This window comes from Hemitrygon akajei, chromosome 26, assembly GCF_048418815.1.
Source record: "Hemitrygon akajei chromosome 26, sHemAka1.3, whole genome shotgun sequence".
NCBI classification, from domain to species: Eukaryota; Metazoa; Chordata; class Chondrichthyes; order Myliobatiformes; family Dasyatidae; genus Hemitrygon; species Hemitrygon akajei.
Genome location: NC_133149.1, coordinates 22112372 through 22132746, shown reverse-complemented (window position 1 = coordinate 22132746; position 20375 = coordinate 22112372). Strand labels below are relative to the sequence as shown.

Sequence of the window (20375 nt, the reverse complement as noted above, 5' to 3'; positions counted from 1 at the left end):
TACCAGAACCTGTGGACCCACACCACCAGATTAGGGGACAGTTATCACCCCTCAACCATCAAGCTCCTGAACCACAGGAGATAACTTCACTTGCACCATCACTGAACTGTTCCCACAACCCACGGACTCACTTTCAAGGACTCTTCATCTCATGTTCATGATATTTATTGCTTATTTACTATTTTTTTCCTTTATTTTAGTACTTGCAGTTTGTTGTCTTTTGCACAATGGTTGCCCAAACTGTTGGTGCAGTCTGTCGTTATTTCTATTACGGTCATTGGATTTATTGAGTCTTCCCACAAGAAAATAAATCTCAGGGTTGTTTATGGTAACATATACATACTTTAATAATAAATTTACTTTGATGTACAAAATCAACACAATACTTACACTCTACAAGAAAGAGGAAGCAGATTATTCCCATTCCTGCAATAATGGCACCAGGCACTATGAATGATAAACCCCAGGCAGAAGACACGAAGATTCCAGCGATCAAAGAGCCAAGAATATTACCGACTGATGTGTGAGAGTTCCAGATTCCCATAATGAAACCTCTCCTGTCAAGTTAAATGGAAGCAAAAATAACATTACACTCGTAAAATCATGAGAATGGATTTAACAAAGATGGTGACAGATTGTTGTCTCAAGACCCTGAACAAAGAGTGGATTTGTTCAGAGTCTACCTGCCTTTATTGACTGAGTATTGCAAGCTGTGCCTGGAATTATTTGCTGGACAACTTTCTTCCCATCTTACTAAAGACAAGCTACTGCATTCAAGGACAGTTGAACAATCTTGAAAGGAGATGATGGTATTTGCTAGAGACATGGAACCAGGCAGGTAAAGCCTGCCCCGCTGAGTTCAGCATCTGCAGTCTCTCGTCTCTCCAGGTAAAGTCATTTCATTGAGCTTCGAGGGGCGATTTGTTTGCTCAGATCCAAGAGACGTGCTTCCTGCAAAGTGAGAACTTGGATCTCTTTTCACCCCGAGTGACAGATTCAACATTTGGACGTTGAGGTATCTAGACCCCCATGTTCACCCGAGGGAGGATAAATCAGCCTGAGTTCGTTTATCCAGATCCTCCTGCCTCCCACATACAGGTGGCACAACCTCCAGGAAGGTGTCCCAGTCCAATCTCAATTTTATGGATAAACCTTCACAAACTTTCCTAAGATCAGCCAAGTTCAAAGTAGCATTAGGAAAATTTGCCCAATTGCTTCCCTTACTGGACATTAAAGAGACCTTTAATAGCCCCATCTTCTGGTCAAGATGGCGCCAGCAAACAATGCGACCTTGGACAACATCTTCCTGACAGTGCACGAAACTGTTTCTTTCACTTCTTTTGTCTTTTTCCTTTCAATGTGGTTCTGGTACTATTAGAGCATGTGATCTCCAGTTTGGTGGTGTGTTCTCAGGCTAATTTAGAAAGCTGGCGCTTTACTGTCTCCAAGAAGATTCCAGGCTAGAAGCTCAGAGATGAGGCACAAGCCCATGATCAACTCCATTTCTTGCTGATCTCGCCAATTAAAGAGTCGAGGAAGGTTGAAACACTGAGGCGAGCAAGTGTTCAGCACCATCTACCAGCCTCTTGCTTGCTGTTGTCTGTGTGTGCGTCTCTCACTTGCTGCTCTCGAGGGAAGGCCCCTGCATTCGAACGCTCTCTCTCTCTCTCCTTTGATGCTGTCAGAGGATGATACCGAAGTTCTGTGTCTGGGGCTTATGGATTGGACTGTAGTTTAATTGGACTCTTTCAATTTTCTTTTTATCGTCTGTGTTTTCACCCATTCTTTCTTGCTGCCATTTGTGCGATTTGTTTTCTGTGCATGGGGGGGAATCGATGTTCTCATTGCCATTTGTGCGATTTGTTTTCTGTGCATGGGGGGGAAATCGATGTTCTCATTGCCATTTGTGTGATTTGTTTTCTGTGCATGGGGGGGGAAAATCGATATTCTCATTGCCATTTGCGCGATTTGTTTTCTGTGCATGGGGGGGGAATCGATGTTCTCATTGCCATTTGTGCGATTTGTTTTCTGTGCATGGGGGGGAATCGATGTTCTCATTGCCATTTGCGCGATTTGTTTTCTGTGCATGGGGGGGAATCGATGTTCTCATTGCCATTTGTGCGATTTGTTTTCTGTGCATGGGGGGGGAATCGATATTCTCATTGCCATTTGTGCGATTTGTTTTCTGTGCATGGGGGGGGAATCGATGTTCTCATTGCCATTTGCGCGATTTGTTTTCTGTGCATGGGGGGGGAATCGATGTTCTCATTGCCATTTGTGCGATTTGTTTTCTGTGCATGGGGGGGAATCGATATTCTCATTGCCATTTGTGCGATTTGTTTTCTGTGCATGGGGGGGGAATCGATATTCTCATTGCCATTTGTGCGATTTGTTTTATGTGCATGGGGGGGAAATCGATGTTCTCATTGCCATCTGCGTGATTCTTTTGCATGTGGGGGTTTGATGTTCTTGTTGCTGTTTGCGCGATTTGTCTTTCGCATGTGGGGGGGGGTTGATGTTCTTGTTGCTGTTTGCATGCTTTTTTTGTGCACGGGTGGTGGTGTTGATATTTTCCTTTTGAACAGATTCCATGGTTCTCTTTGTTTCGCCACTGTCTGGAGAAAATTCTATACAGCATACATACTTTGACAATAAATGTACTTTGAACCTTGAACCCTGAACCCATTACTGCTGAAATAAGGCAACACTCGGCATCAAACCTGGGACCATTTCTGGGAAGCTTGACCACAATATGAATCAAGTAAGTCTTTCAACCAAGAAAAAGTGACATGGTCGGGAAAAGCATATTAATTTCAGCTCCTTCGAGTGATTTTTCTTGCCAAATTACATAATTTGAAATAATGCATGTTTCACAGCAAAACTAAGACTGTACTATCTGCACTCTACACAGTAGAGAAGGCCATTCAGCCCACTTTATGTGTCAACTCTTCGGAAGGAGTCAATTAGCCTCACTTCCTTGCACTTTCCCATATTTTATTTTCTCACAGTTTGTTATGACATGAAAGCAAGACTTTTGCTTCATCAAGTCCATGCCAGCTTGGAGCACTGCCATCAATCCTATTCCCCAATGTAATCTATTCTCTCCCATATGCCCATCAAATCCTGCCCGATTCTCCTCCACCTGCATTAGGGGTACTTTATAGTAACCAATTAATCAGCACGTCTTTGGGATGTAGCAGGAAGCCCGAACATATAATCCCTGAGAGAACGTGCAAACTCCACACAGATAGCACCAGTGGTCTGGACTGAAAGCTGTGCGGCAGCAACACTATTGATCAGCAAATCTCGCTTTTGAAGAGCGTGCAAGTGACCACAAGGAACTGCAGAGATTTGCGGACACAGTTCAGCGCATTACAGCCTCCCCTCCACGGACTCTGTCCATACTTCTCGCTGCATCAGGAACGCAGCCAGTATAATCGAAGAGCCCACTCATCTTAGACAGCCTCTGTTCTCCCCTCTTCCATCAGGCAGATGACACAAAAGCCTGAAACCACGTACCACGACTCACGGACAGCTTCTAACCTACTGTAATAAGGCGATTAAATTGTTCCCTAGTGCGGCAAGTTAAGACTCTTGATCTCACAATCTACAGTGTCATTATGAACTTGCAGCTTATTTTCTCCATATCTGTTGCACTTTATTCTGCATTGTTAATGCCTTATCGTGTCTGGCCTCAATGCAGTGAGTAATGATTTGATCTGTACGAACGGCGTGCAAGACAAGCTTTTCACTGCACCTCGGTACGTGAGACAATAACACACCAAATTCCAATTATTTTCTTTAACGATTGTGCTGGAATGCATTACATCACACCACCTTTCCTGACCAGTCACAAGTCACAACCTGAAGCATCAATTCTCTTTCCACAGATCCTGCCTTACCTGCAGAGTCTTCCCAGCATTTCATGTTAAATGTCCAGTATCCACAGGGTTTTAGTTCTGATTATTTTTTTTTTATTTAAAGTTTCCATTATGTCTCCAGTTTGGCAAAATGGGATGTCAGAAACCAATAGTAATTTAAGAGTTTCAGTTCAGGTTTGCTTGTTGTTTGTAAAAAAGTCGGTCATGTAAGTGCACTGAAAGGGTTATTCTCAAAAGGCACTGGTTTATTCATTTACTTTAGTGGAAAAAGCTTGCTGTTCATTGGTCTATATTCACCTCATGCCTATTGTTATGTAACGCTGTCTCTGTAATAACTTTGAGGCCATACTGGAGAAGTTTCACTGGCACTTCTCAAAGTCATGGGGGTAATTAGTAAATTCCAAAGCTACCAGCAAATACACACATTTACTAAGAATAGAAATAAATATATTTGGGCCTTAGCAACCCTAAAGTAACAAGGACAAGACCCAGGAAGATGAGGGGCTGACTCACCATAAGAAAGATGTTTCATTTCTTCTTTCAAGGGGATTATCTATCGACAAAACCAATTCACATGACAAGATAGCTTGACACGACACTGCGTTAATGGCCTCTTACATTAAAGTCCCGAGCATGCAAGCTTTTTTTTGGGTGGAGAGTCAGCAAAACACAATACGTACTTCCCTTTTCCAAACCAGTTACCCACGCAAGCGACAACAGCTGGCCACCCTGTGGTCTGTACCAAGCCATTTGCAATCTGTGGAAAAAATGAACAAACGGTGCACATGAGTGAAATAAGAGACTCACACCTAAGACTTAAACTGATATTAAAAAAATATTAGCAGCTGGGGTAATAGTTGCAGCACTGAACATGTTCAGCTCCTGGCAGAGGCAGCGAGCTGGCCTGTCTGTACACGTTGTCAGGAAAGTTTGGTCATACAAGCATAGAAACAGGCCCTTCAGCCTGCTCATTCTGCACTCTACAGGCTGATGTTCCAGCAGTGAAAGGATGACCAATGGGAACAGGGCAGTAAGAGTCAGCCTAGAGGCCTACACTTCGATCACAGCAGTTCCAACTCGTGTATCCCTCAACGTCCTCGTCTAACAGCCTTGAAACTGACCTCAGGCTTTTGGGATCAAGAGCTCCATGTTGCCATTTGTCTTTGTGTGAAGAAGAGGGAATAAAGGAGGAGAAAAACAGCTCGCATTGAAAGACAAACTCCACTGCCACTAAAATTAGAATATTTGGTCAAGCAGCCATGTGTAATAGTCTACTTTATCCCAGCTTTCTCTTTCACATTCATGTTCTTGTAAAATTTCTCCCAAAAAATCAGGCACCAGCTCCTGGATACCAACAGGACAGGTGACCTGCTCTCGTTGCTCCTTGTAACAAACGTAAAGGATGTGGTAGCACTGGACAGAGTGGGGAGGAGATGAGCATTTCAAATCATTGGAGGGGCTGGACCTGTTTCCAGGGAGCAGAGGAGGCCAAGAAGGACGTAACTGAGGGGCATTATAAAGTAATGAGAGATATACAATAGGGTAAAATGCAGGGATCTTTGCCCTCCATAAAACTAGAGGACATACTTATGGAAAGGAGGAAAGTAATTTAGAGTGGATCTCAAGGGATCTTTTAGAATCAGAATTAATAAAACCGGCATATGTCGTGAAATTTGTTAGTTTAGCGGCAGCAGTACATTACATGACAAGTATATAAAAAATAAATACAAATGTTTGTAAATGAATTATAGCAAGGATATATATTAAATAGTTAAATTTAAAATAGTGCAAAAACAGAAATAATATAAAAAAGTGAGGTAGTGTTCATGGGTTCAATGTTCATTTAGGAATCGGATGGCAGAGGGGAAGGAGCTGTTCCTGAATCGCTGAGTGTGTGCCTTCAGGCTTCTGTACCTCCTACCTGATGGTAACAGTGAGAAAAGGGCATGTCCTGGGTGCTGGAGGTCCTTAATAATGGACGCCGCCTTTCTGAGGCACGGCTCCTTGAAGTGTCCTGGATACAATGGAGGCTCGTACCCATGATGAAGCTGACTAAGTTTACAACTTTCTGGAACTTATTTCGGCCCTGTGCAGTAGTCCCCACCCCCATATCAGACAGCGATGCGGCCTGAGAATGGAGAGGTACCTAGAATGTATGCTGGAGAGGGCGGAGGAAGCAGGTAAGTGATTAGGTATCTAGACAAGGCACTTAAGTAGTAATGACTGTGAGCCAAGTGGAGATTAATGTAGATTGGCGCTCACTGGCTGGCAGGGACATGGTGGGCTGAATGGCTCGTTTCCATGCTGTATGACGATGCTTGAAAGCAGTGAAGCATCTCATCTAGTTCATTCCTCCCTCACCTCTACAGCCCCAAAGCTGGTGATCTGCTTTGTGATATTTGTGAAGAGTTATGAACCTAGTTCTTTTATAACTGACCTTTCAGCTTCCGCCTTTTCGACTACAAGCCACAGGAGGAGAATCAGGCCACTCTGGCCTATCGAGACTGCTCCACTTTCCACCCGTTGCTTGGGTTACCAATAACTGTCCCTCTGCCCGAGCGTCTCTGCATTCTTCAAGTGCAAATGGAAACAAGCAAGGCGAATACTGGGTGGAATTAAGACTGAGCTACCGTGCAGTCCTCACTGTGTACATCGGCAGGGCAACGTACTGATTGCTTCAACAAGCTGTACAGAGTGATTGCACTTGTTACAAGTTCCATCTGGTTGGTAGTGCATCAAGCAAAATAGGAACCTGCTACTCAAAAGCACTTGACCAAGCAACTGATTCAGCACGCTAACTTCTGCAAAGTAAAATATGCCCGTCATAATTTTAACATGCATCTGAAATGGCTGACTAAATGGAAATAGGAGAGCTCCACAATCAGGGCAGGATGGGGAAAAAAAACGAGGGTCATGTGCTTGGGGGATCTGCACTCTACACTGTCCTCGGAGAGAGCCCTTGCTGGTCAGTAGGCTCCTGGCTACACAGTTGCACTGACCTGCATAAACACGTAGAACCAGATGCTGTGGATCTGCCAGTAAAATCCACATCCAAAGAGAGTAGTGAATAATCCACTGAGCAACATCCCAACGGTGAGGTAATAGCGCAGAGGCAGACGCTCCCCAAACATACCACTGTAAAGAGAGAGAAATCTGCCTGAGTGTGGGGAGAATGCAGAAGTAACATCCCGTCAGTGTATAAAGTACAGCTACTGGACATGGGGCATCATTTAGTTGGTGTAATTAAATAAAAGTTCAGCTACATGGAACTGGCGATTGAAATTTTTATTCAAATAAACGCCACTAATGGCTTTCTTTTCCATGTTTTCTTAGATTTTAAACCATTAATAAAAATCACAAATTATGATGATTGGAGAATTAAAGGTCCCTTAGGGCCTGGCCAGGTACTCTGAGTGAATGCATCAGTGAAGATGACTTGGGGTGGGATTCCAGCATCACTTGAGAAGGTGAAGTTATGGAAGCAACAGTCAACCTTGAGCCAAGATGATCAGCCATGGCTTGCAGTGGGCATGTGCCATCACCAGGGTCACATGAACAGTGATGATCATACTGTCGTAAACCAACATAATTGCCCAGATTCCGTCACTTGTGCCAACACAACTTCCACATTTATTGTTCAAATCTTTCCTCCTGGACTTTCATATTAATTAAAAACTAGGTTTGGATGATTTATACTTCTCAAAAATTATTTGGACAGAATATCGTTTTGCCAGTATCGTAGGGCAAAAATGCCTCATTGTTCAGTGACCTTAGTTGGAAGATGGCTGGAAAAGAGGATGATAAACTACTCGTCTCGTTCATTACAGAGTTGCTTAATATTGGGTTAGTTTCGTGACTGAAGAATAGTCAGAGGAAGCTTTGCTCTGCCCTCCCTTTTGGGGGGGGGGGGAATCCATTGAGTTACACTGCAAACCATATAATTACACACTGGCTTGAAATTCTATCACACTGACCTGAAAAACATTCCAATGGCATAAGATATTAGGAAGGAGTTATCCAGTGCACCAAACAGCATCTTGTAATTGGATTTATCTGAAAAACAACATGCAGATAGTTACAGAGATGTGAAGTAAATGAACATCCATGGGTATAATGAGGTATAATGAGGCTTCAAGTTATTGCCTTCCAAACACAACATCTCTTAATCACCAAGAAGGTTGAAGATAGCATATAGATTGGGGGGGGGGGGGGGGGAAGAGAAACTATCACCACCCCGGCCCAATCCCAAACTTTCAATCCCAAATATAATCACCCATGCTTCTTGGATCACAATTCAGGAACTTATTCTGCTAGTGAACTGAGGAACACCCTTCCTATTGTGAGCAATGCTGTATTTTATGAGTCAAGTAATTCTAGGTGCCAGTAGCTGGCATCGAGTCCACTTGAATATTCTGGCACTTACTCACGCAGTGTTGGATTTTCCACACCGTGAAAGCACAAGTGTTGGCGAAATTCTTACTGCACATTTAGGATTAGGAAGTAACCTGCAGGATCCTTGAACAAAACTAGGCAAGGAAGGTGCTAGTTTGATATCAGGTTAATAATGAGTTGGCTGATCCCAAATGGAGTCATCTTTAACAAGCAGCAAGATTCGCAAAGGCAAATTTCTGATGCCCATCCACAGGGCTGCTGTCAGATTGTGAAGGGAAGGTCGGGTTTAGCTGCAACAGGCTCGGCAAAAGAATTAGCATCCAGTACGATGCACACCGACACCTCAATGTTCAAGGGGTGTTCTCAGGAATGGCAGCCTCATGGAATCAGCACGAAAGAGTCATCATTATAACATTACAAACTGGCAGACTGCTTTAGTATCCTGCATGCATTTAAAACCTTGATTTGCATGCCATCCTTAAAGATCATTTCACCACATCAGTACATCAGGGTAAGGCAAGGAAAAAACAGTAACAGAGTGCGACATTGACAGATACAGTACAGTACAATTAAGTGCAAGGCTACCATGAGCTAGTTTGTGAGATCACAAGCCCGTACAAGAGGTCTGCTCAATAACCTTATAGAAGTGGGACAGAAGCTGTCCTCGAGCTTTCAGGCTTTTGCATCTTCGGCCTGACCAGAGGTAGAGAAGTGAGAGTGTCTGGGGTGGGAGGGTTCTTTAATGGTGTTGGCTACTTTATGGAGAAGCATATGTGGAGAGAGATTTGTTACTGACAACACTGTTGGGCTGACCAGGCACAGGTCGAAGAGCGAGACCAGAGAGCCCAGGCGGATTGTCAATGCCCGACAAGTTGCTGCCAATTCCCAGCAATAGTTACACTCACTGTGCCCAATGCCAGCCCCCAACCAGTGGCTGGTCAATACCGAGCCAAAGGGCACCTTCACTGCAGGTGCGTTCATAGAGGGCCGAGGGTCACACCCAGGCTGGCAGCCAGACTGAGCATCCTTTCGAAAAAGGAACATGGGTTTGTACGAGTGTTTAGACAGAAAGCCCAAGAGCAGTTTGATATAGAGCTGTTTACATTATCATATGGCATGGGCGATCACGATCTTTGTCCATGATTGTTCTTGGCAAATGTTTCTACAGATGTGGTTTGCCATCGCCTTCTTCTGGGCAGTGTCTTTACAAGATGGGTGACCCCAGCCACTATCAATACTCTTCAGAGATTGTCTGCCTGGCATTAGCAGTTGCATAACCAAGTCTTGTGATATCCACCACCTGCTCCCACGGCTTCACGTGCCCCTGATTGGGGGAGAGGGGCTAATCAGGTGCTACACTTCACTCAAGGGTGACCTGCAGGCTAGCAAGGAAGGGGCAGCTTACTTCCACCCCATCACCCAAGCAGTATCAGTGCATAAGCAGTATTCTCCTGAGAAACTGTAGGAATATGACAGCTTGAACAAAATACAAAAGACCCAGAAATCTGAAGGAAAACCTAAACGCTGGAAACACTTAGCAGGCAAGGCAGCATCTGTCGAAAAAGAAACAATTAACATTTCAGGTCTAAAACCTTCCTCTGGAAAGGTCACTTTACACATTACAGATTGTTTCCTTAATAGATTACAGCTGGGGTGGGGTGTCAAGTCAACTGTTCCCTTTCAGTCTGCTCGCCAACTTCTGCATCAATGCCAAGAGGGCTGTCGGAGCTTCCATTTATTGGATGATCCTTCTTGACGCCCACATGTTCTCCTAGGTGTGAGATTACAGTGAAAAATGTAACTTTTTGACAATTTCTCTTTCTCCCATTTTGTACTCAGTACAAAAGTTCAGGAAGAGATGCATACTGAGAAGCACTACTCCAAGAGACATCGACACACACATCCTTGATTCTATTTGATCAAGTTGACATTTTGGCTGGGTCCTGATAAACTGGTCAAGAAATGTCGTTGAACTTTACTGACATCAACTGGACTGGTATTGTGCACACTGCTAACCCACAAGTAGTTGTTGATCTAGTATAATTTTCAAGAGATATTGTTACTCTTGTTCATTTCATTAATCGATCATTGGCAAGATGGCTGCATTTTGAACATCCATTTTATATGGAGAGGAAGCAGCAAGGAAGAAAGGGGTTTGATAAAGAGTGGAAATACTATATGAATGACTGTACTACTTATTAATCATTTAATATTAACCATGTTATGTTTCTAGGCTGATCCTCATCACATAGGACCATGAGGTCTACAATTGTCCATGATGCTGTGGAAGAAACAATATTCGGCAGGGGAGGGGTAGGGCACAGTTGCATAGCAGTTAGTGATGTTCCAGAGACCTGGGTTCGATCCCCACCTCTGCCATTGATTGTGCAGAACCAACACATTCTCCGTGAACGGATGTGTTCCCCCACCGCACCTCGGGGTGCTTGGCTTCCTCCCACATTTCAATGATGTGCTGTAAATGATCCCTTAGTGAAGATAAGTGACAAAAAGAGTCAAGAGTAGAGTTGATGTGCGAGGGAGAGAATGGGTTGACACACTGGAGGAAATGAGGAGGACTGGTACAGGAGTGTTTGCTTTATTGGGACCAGATGGACTAAAAAGCCCCCCTCTGTTGGAACAATAATAATCACACCAATAATTACAATTAGCTGTATTTCCCACTTCTACACAATATAGTGCACTATACATCAGGTTATGTTTAGATGAAAGCCATTACCATAACCCAAAAAGCACACACAAAATGCTGGTGGAACGCGGCAGGCCCGAAACGTCGACAGTGCTTCTGCCTGGCCTGCTGCGTTCCACCAGCATTTTGTGTGTGTGATGCTTGAATTTCCAGCATCTGCCGATTTCCTCGTGTTTGCTCCACAACCCAAAGCCCATCCATACACACAGCTCCGGTGGCCCTTCCGAGAGCTGGGAGCAAGTCAGCACATTGACTCCAAACAGGCCTTTTTTTAAAAAAAAATGGGCGATGCAGATACAAAACATTCACAGTAAATGTTGCAACACTTTCCTGGCACAGTTCCCAGAGGTGACTCAGTCAAGCAAGAACTGCATCTGCTGCACTGCCATCACAAACACAGCCATGGCCTTAGTGGTGAGGACTCTCCCTCACCAACTGCAGCAGCATTCACACTCCCAGTCGAAGGTTCAAGTCACATCGCATCCCCAAACTCTGAACTAGATTCACTGTTCACTACAGATTAAGGCGAGACATCTTTGTCCCCAGGAGTCCAAGACAAATATGACTATGTAATCGAAAGGGTGGAAAAGACCCTGACAGTTCAGTAGTAACAACTTGCACTTCACTAAAGTGATATTCAGATGCACAAATCCAGCCAAGAACCAGAGTATCGTGGTTGTGCTCAGAAGTTCAGATCTTGCCATGACATAAAATAGTTCCTGCTGACATATAAACCTTATGAAGAGACTCTCACCAAATGGAGCCCAGTCACACCACGTATCGTTGTCGAGGTGACTTTTGTTGCCATGGCCGTCGATTGTGGAACAATTTTTGTGGAGTTCACTCTGGAAAACAATTCAATATTTTTGTTAGTGCTAAGAATATGAATCAGAGAGGGTTGCCCGTGCACTGCTTCTCCGCTCAAGCTCAGTATGTCCAAATCAGTGACAGGTAGAGTTCTCCATGAATTTAAAACAAAAGACACAACACCTAAAGCTGGAATCTGAAACACAAACACAAAATGCGGGAAGAACTCAGTCAGTCAAGCAGCATCTGTGGAAAGCAACCCTTCCTCAGAGACACAAGAGCCTGTAGATGTTGGAATCTGGAGCAACAAGATCTGCTGGCGGAACTCAACAGGTGTAGGGTTTCAACCTGAGACATCAAGTTCCTCCACCCTTCACAGATGCTGCTCAGCCTGCTGAAATCCTCCAGCCAATTGTTTGCTGGAACTTTCCTCAGAACTGCTCCACTAGCTGAGTTCTTACAGCATTACCAGCTTTTGAATTGTCCATTCGTTGATGAGCACTTACAGGTTACTGCAGTTTAAAAAGGATTTGTAAAAGAAAGATCAAGGATAATGGATAATAATCCTTCTGACAACATTCAGTACGTCCTATAACGAGGATAAGACCAACTTTGCGCCACTCCACACTTCATTGCGGGTCTAGACACTTTTACATCATTACTCAGTCAAAATTACCCAATAGAAACCTAAATTTTTCAGGGGTGGGGGGAGTGGAATCTATAAGGTAGATATTGATATGTTCTTGATTGTTAAGAAAGTTAGGGGTTATGGGATAAGGCAGGAAAATTGGATTGGTAAAAAAAAAAGTCTATGATTGAATGAAAGAACAAATTCAATGGCTGAATGGCCTAATTCTGTCAGTCTATCAGCAAAAAGACATCTGACCTGGTAAATACCTCTGCTGCAAAGACTGCATAAGAGCCTGTTAGATCAGAAGTCATAGGAGCAAATTGGGCCATTCAGCCCATCGAGTCTACTCTGCCATTACATCAGGCTGATTAACCCTCTCAACACCATTCTCCTGCTTTCTCCCTATTACCGTTGACACCCTTGCTAATCAAGAAACTATCAACCTCCACTTTAAATGTACCCAAAGACATGGCCTCCACAGCTATCTGTGGCAATGAATTCCACATATTCACCACCCTTTGGCTAAAGAAATTCCTCCTCATCTCTGGTCTAATGGGACACCCTTGTATTCTGAGCTGGTGTCCTCGAGTCCTACACTTCCCTACTATACGAAACATCATCTCCATGTCCACTCTATCTACACCCTTCAATACTTGATTGGTTTCAATGAAATTCCCCCCTCATCATTGTATTAATGAAAGAGCAGCTTATTTCTGTTTGGAACACAAGGTGGGCAAACGCATGGAAATAGATATGTGCAGAATTTTATAATCACTCCTGCTGTGGGTTACTGTTCTGTACAAGATACTAAAAATCATTTAATACGACCAGATGCTTAGCTGCAGTACCGATGTTGCATCAGCAGGTGTCAGTAAGAGCACTAATAAGGATGAGAGAGACGAGGAAGGAGATAGCAGTAAAGGAGTCAGTCTTCAGATTATAGTTCAGAATCAGATTTAGTATCACTGGTATATGTGTTAGCAGAAAAATAATAGAAAAAATAATTACAGTAAATGTATATAAAAATAGTTAAATTAAATAAGTAGTGAACAAAAAAAAAATGAGGTAGTGTTCATGGGTTTAATGTCCACTCAGAAATTGGATAGCAGAGGGGAAGAAGCTGTACGTGAATCACTGAGTGTGTGCCTTCAGGCTTCTGTACCTCCTCCCTGACAGCTGCAATGAAAAGAGGGCATGTCCCGAGTATGGGGGCGGGTCCTAAATAATGATGTCACCTTTTTGAGGAATCGCTCTGTGAAGTTGTCCTAGATGCTCCAGAGGCCAGTGTCCATGATAGAGTTGACTGAGTTCACAACTTTCTGTAGCTTCTTTTGATCCTGTGCAGTGGTCACCCTCCATACCAGATGGTGATGCAGCCAGTTAAATGCTCTCCATGATACATCTGTAGAAATTTACGAGAGTCTTTGAAAACATACCAAGTCTCCTCAAACTCCTAATGAAATATAGCTGCTGTTGTTTCCGTCTTTGTAACTGCGTCGATATGTTGGGCTCAGGATAGATCTTCAGAGATGTTGACACCCAAAAACTTGTAGTTGCTCACTCTTTCCACTGCTGATCCCCGAGGACTGGCATGTGTTCCCTTGTCTTACCCTTTCTGAAGTCCACAATCAGTTCTTTGGTCTTACTGACGTTGCTGCGACACCACTCGACTAGCTGACATATCATGCTCCTGCATGCCCTCTTGCCGTCATCTGAAAACTGCCAGGGAAGTGGATGAAGGCCAGGCAGTGGATGTTGTCTACAAGGACTTTAGCAAGGTATGTGACAAGGTCCCACATGGGAGGCTGCTCAAAGAGGTTCAGCTGCTCGGCATTCAAGACGAGGCAGTAAATTGGCTTCTTCCACAAAGCCAATGTCCAGTCCAGAGAGTGATTGTAGAAGGTTGGAGGCCTGTGACTAGTGGAGTGCCACAGGGATTGGTGCTGGGTCCTTTGTATTTTGTCATCTATATCAATGATCTGGGTGATAATATGGTTAACTGGATTAGCAGATTTGGGGGTGCAGTGGACAGTGAGGAAGGCTATCATGGCTTGCAGAGGGTTTTGCTTCAGCTTGAAAAAAGGCAAATGGAATTTAATGCAGACAAGAGTGAGGCTCTGTACTCAGTAGGTCATACACAGTGAATGGTAGGGCACTGAGGAGTGTGGTAGAACAAAGGGATCTGGGAATACAGGTACAGGATTTGTTGAAAGTAGCGTCACAGGTAGATGGGATCGTAAAGAAAGCTTCTGGCATATCGGCCTTCAGAAATTAATGTCTTGCATACAGAAGATGGGGTCCTATATTGAAATTGATGTTGGTGAGGCCAAATTTGAGGTACTGTGTGCCATTTTGGTCACTTGCCTACAGGGAAGACATAAATAAGGTTGAAAGAGTGCAATGAAAATTTACAAGGATGTTGCCGGGACTGGAGGACTTGAGTTATAAGGAAAGATTGAATAGGTTAGGAAGGTATTCTTTAGAACGTAGAAGATTGAAGGGAGATTTGACAGAGGTATACAAAATTATGAGGGGTATAGATAGGGTAAATGCAAGCATGCTTTTTCCCCAATGAAGTTGGGTGGGACTACAACCACAGGTCATGGCTTAAGGATGAAAGGCAAGAAATTTAAGGAGACTGAGGGAAACTTTCTTCACTCAGAGGGTGGTGAGAGTGTGGATGAGCTGCCAGCACAAGTGGTGCATGCGAGCTCAGTTTCAACATTGAAGAGAAGTTTGGGTAGGTACATGGATAGTAGGGATATGGAGGGCTATGGTCCTACTCGATGGGAGTAGGCAGCTTAAATGGTTTTGACATGGACTAGATGGGCCGAAGGGCCTGTTTCTGTGCTGTACTTCTCTATGATTCTAACAGTTGTGTCATCAGCAAATTTAAAGATGGGATTTAAGCTGTGCCTAGCCACACAATCATGAGTGTACACAGAGTAGAGCAGTCGGCTAAGTACACATCCCTGAAGTGAGCCAGTGTTGATTGTCAGTGAGGTGGAGATGTTTCCAGTCCACACAGATTGTGGTCTCCCGGTTAGGAAGTCAAGAATCTAGTTGCAGAGAGGGGTATAGAGGACCAGGTTTTGGAGCTCTTTGATCAGAACTGTTGGAATGATTGTGTTAAATACTGAGCTTTAGTCAATAAATATTATCCTGACATAGGTATTTGTATTGTCCAGGTGATCCAAAGTTGCATGAAGATACAATGGGGTCACATCCGCTGTATCCTATTGTGGCAATAGACAAACTGCAGTGGGTCCAGGTCCTTGCTGAGACAGGAGTTGGTTCTAGCCATAACCAACCTCTCAAAGCACTTCATCACCATAGATGTGAGTGCTACTGGATGACAGTCATTAAGGCAGCTCACCCCGCTCTTCTTGGGCACTGGTAGGATTGCTGCCCTTTTGAAGCAGGTGGGAACTTCTGACTGTAACAATGAGATTGAAAATGTCTTTGAGCACCCCCAATGGTTGGCACAAGTTTTCAGAGCCTTACCAGGTACTTCATCAGGCCTGTCGCATTGCGAGGGTTCATCTTCTTGAAAGACAGTCTGACGTCAGCCTTCGAGACAGAGATCACAGAGTCGCAGGGATCCCTGTAGCTGTAGTTTTATTTTTCTTTAAAAAGTGAGCAAAGGCATTGAGCTTATCTGGGAGTGAAGCATCACTGCCATTCACGATGTTCGGTTTCACTTTGTAGGAAGTAATGGCCTGCAAACCCTGCCAGAGATGATGTGCATCTGATTCCGCCTCCAACCTCATTCTGTGTTGTTCCTTTGCTCTTGCGGTAGCCCTCTGTAAATCATTCCTGGTCTTGTATAGTCCTGAGTCACCAAACTTAAATGCCACAGATCTAGCCCTCAGCACACTATGAGCCTCCTGGTTCATCCCTGGCTTTTGATTCGGGTACGTACGGTATACTCTCATGGACACACACTCATCCACACAGCTTTTTCATGATGTCAGTGATAGCTGTGGTGTACTCATTCAGACTTGAGGATGAATCCCCGAATACAGTCCAGTCCACCGATTCACAGCAGTCCTGTAAGTGCTCCAGCACCTCCCTTGTCCAAACCTTCTTGGTCCTCACTACTGGTGCTGCAGTCTTCAGTGTCTGCCTATACTCAGGGAGTAGAAGTACAGTCAGGTGATCAGACTTCCCGAAGCGTGAGCATGGAATAGCATGGTAAGCGATCTTGATGGTGGTGTAAGAGTGGTCCAGTGTGTTGGTTCCTCTGGTACCACAAATAATTTGTTGGTAATAATTATTTAGAGACTTTTTTCAAGCTGGCCTAGTTAAAATCCCCCAAAATGATGGGGAAGGTGTCAGGACGCGCTGTTTCATGCCTGTCGCTCTGATTGTCCAGTTTGTTTTACACTGGCCTGAGGTGGGAGTTATTCATAAAGCATACTCCACCTCCTCTGCCTTTGGAGGACTCAGCAGACCAATCTTGTGAATGGGTGAATTGTGAACCCATCAAACTCTATTGCTGCGTCCGGAAAGAGACAAAGGGAGCTGCAGAGTCGAAGCAAACACCCCAACACGTGGTGCGGAGGGGCAGCCGTGCAACTTCTCACAGATCTCCTCAATGCCAAAGGATGTCCAGAGTTCCATGGACAAGCTGACCAACAAAAGAGACAATAAGCAGAATATTTAACTAGAAAAAGAAAACTTAAATGTTGGTCAGGAAGTGGGGAATGATTATGTGTTGAGTGAGGGAGAGAACCCTGGGTCTCCATTTGACATCTCTTTCAGTAGACAAAGTCTCAGTATTTACTGTGTGGTACTGACAACCTCAATAATTCAACAGTACTCAGCACCAGCTTGGTTGAAGATATCTTACAGAATCTGTCCTGGCTGTCACACTCACATTGTTCCTTTACTGACGAATTTCCACATGTGCTATTACTCATCTATTAAGGAAGCCATTATAGATTATTCATAGACCAATCCCACTCATTACCACAGAGGAACTGACAGGCAGCATACAGTTACTGAAATATGGGAAGGCTGCAGGAGATGATATAACATCCAGCTCATGGAGTCAAAGTGGCATAACGCAGAAACTGGTCCTTCAGCCCAACTTGTCCATGCCAACCAAGATGCCCATCTGAGCTGGTCCCATTTCCCCACATCTTTCTAAACATTTCCTATTTGTGTACCTATCCAAATGTCTTCTAAATGAAATTGTACCTCCCCAAGAGTCAAGCGCTTCCAGATCTATTCAATGGATACACAAGGATAAATGTATCAAGACTGAGGGGAGACACACCCCACTGGAACTAAAGACTCTTCTTCACCAAAAACATGTGGACCGATCTCCCTCCCTCAGAATCACCTGAAAAACTCTCTGACCATTTATACACTTAGTGGCTTACAAGCTTGAGGTGGCACCAGTGATACAGCAAGTAGATCTGGGTTCAACCCTGACCTCCTGAAAGGTGAAATATTTAAGGGGAACATGAGGGGAAGCTTCTTCGCTGAGATTTGAGAGTGTGGAGTGAGCTGCCAGTGCAAGTGATCCCCGATTCCACCATTTAAGAGAAGTTTAGATAGGTGCATATTGTAGATGGGAGAGGTGTGGAGGGCAGGTCGATGGGAGTAGGCAGTTTAAATGGTTCGATGGGCTGAAGGGCCGGTTTCTGTGCTGCACTTTTCTATGACTCTGGTGCTCTCTGTGTGGAATTTACATGTTCTGTCTGTGACCGTGTGTTGAGCTTTCCCTTAGGTGCTCGGGCTTCCTTCCATTTCCCTAAAGGCTTTATAATTTCGAGAGGCGGAGCAAAGTTAAGATTGCACCAAACGGCGACTCCTTTGCTTGCATCTTTGGAAACAGCTCTATTTCTATCTTTGATATCTCTTTGTTAAGGTTCTTTTGAAGACCCTGATCTGGAGTTTCACTTCTTTACGGGGATGGGACCCGCTCTCAGGGCCTCACGACCGGCCGCTTTTTGATACCCCAAGGACGCGGCCTGGAAGGCGAGTGCGCCTTCGGGGTTCCGGATTTTCGTGGCTCTGGAGACGGGCTGATTCAGGTCGGTGCCCCTGACTGAAGCGTCGTGGGAGAATACGGAACATCGGGAGCAGTGGGTTAGCTGCCGGGGGTTGTGTGTCCAGAGGGCTGGGCCTTTATGGTGCCGACTCTCTGGGCGCAGAGCTCAGAAAAAACAATGCAACAGACTTTTAACGTCGTAAATCAGTGAGTTTTTGTTATGTCTCCCCTCTCACTGTGAAACGGGGACACCTCTTTTTCCCTTATTAGGGGGAGACAGAGAGCCTGTGGTATGTCGAATTACCAGGTGAACGAGTAGTCTTTGGGGTGCTGCAAGTCCGTGTCTTTACTGATGCTTTGCTGCAAGCTCGAGTGCTCGGTGGCGGTGGGGGGCACGATGCTTTTTGCCAGTGGGGGAGGGGGGAATTGGGAGGGTCTTTGGGGTTCTAAAGAAAAAGAATTTCAGGATGTATATTGTATATGTTTCTCTGACATTAAGTGTACCTATCGAAACCTACTGAAATTGGTTAATGGGCCATCTGTAGTAGCAGGACAATGGGAAAGGAGTGTGTGAAGGAGAGAGTAAAGGGAAATTGGCAGAAGGTGGGATGGGAAGAATTGGAATTGATGGGAATGGTCTGAGAGCCATCAGTAGGCCAAACAACAATGACAAAATGTCCAACATCATTTGATGCTTTTGGGATTTTCTTATGAGAGTTAGCCAAGGATTTTACTTCGTTAATATCTCGTACTTACAACACAGAGACCTCCTTTATCCCAAAAACATTGAAATAGATTGCTTTGTCATTATTGGTTGTAGGTTAAACTGTGGCCAGGGCACCTGAAGATCTCCCCTTTTTCAAAACTAACTTCAAGAATGCCTCTAAGTCCAGGCCTGATAAAAGACCTCAAGTCAAAATATTGACTCGCTATTTCCCTCCATAGACGCTGCCTGACCTACTGAGCTCCTCCACCTTTTTATCATGTTGCTCTAAGCGGGCCCAGTGTCTCATTCCAAAAATGACCCCCGGAAGTGGTTTCCGCAGTGGGTCATGGACTCAAGAATGTGCCATTATCATTCAACTTCACACTCATGGCTTTGCAGCCCAGAAGGTCAGAGGTCACATCCTGAGAGCAGTGAACCCAGGTGTTCAGCTCCATTTGGACCAGCTGTAGTAACCCATTCAAGTGGATAGGCCTTGTCCCTGGATAAGCTACTCATGATGGGAGTTCACTGTTGGTGACAGGCCCTTTTACTGAAGGCTGGCTTCAGTCACTGCAACATCACCCGTGGTGATCCCCAAATCTACAGGACAGCCACACATTACACATTAACCAAGAAACACAAACAAGCTGCTCATTAAGCAATTATCTCATTTAGGAAATAACTCAAAAAACAATTAAAGCAAAAGGGAATTAAACACTTGAATATAGGAAGTCAAGATGGGATCAAACAGTGCTGGAGAAAATCAGAATTTGCACATTCACATAAAAATCTGCAAAAAATTATAGGTTCTGCACCTCCTTAGGTCTGCTCTCCCTCCAAGAGGGCCACAACCTTGTCGGGTTTTGGAGGCTTATGTGCCTCAATGGCCTGGAGAGCTATGTTGGCTGGGGACAGAGCTTTATGCTTTAGCTCTTGGTAGGGTCACCAATGCCAAACAGGTCAAAGGGTAGAGGACAGACTAAGAATGGTCCACTGGTCCTCCAGGTTTGGGAGTTCAGATCAGGGCTAACAACCCTGACTGGTAAAACAAAATTATTACAGAAACAGCAATGAAGAATCCTCCCACATCTGAGTGCAACAGTATTCCTGAGTCTCCACCCCGGACTTGCATGGCTGACAGTAGTGAAAACCAGGGGGAAAGCTACTGACACGATGAAGGAAGCCCTGAACACCACCAGAGATGGAGGACCTTCATTGCTGCCCTAAACGCCAGCGGTGTAACGGGCAGT

At 44.5% G+C, this 20375-nt stretch overlaps 1 protein-coding gene across 1 annotated transcript in view; it reads right to left on the bottom strand.

The window, feature by feature from the left end:
• Positions 1-20375, bottom strand: part of slc37a2 (solute carrier family 37 member 2) — a 66554-nt gene that overhangs the window by 18588 nt on the left and 27591 nt on the right. The window contains exons 3-7 of the mRNA XM_073029719.1: positions 11735-11825; positions 7856-7934; positions 6881-7016; positions 4562-4638; positions 391-557 (exon numbers count right to left, since the gene is read on the bottom strand). Of these exons, the coding sequence (XP_072885820.1) occupies positions 391-557; positions 4562-4638; positions 6881-7016; positions 7856-7934; positions 11735-11825 (550 nt within the window). The remainder of the gene's footprint in view (positions 1-390; positions 558-4561; positions 4639-6880; positions 7017-7855; positions 7935-11734; positions 11826-20375) is intronic.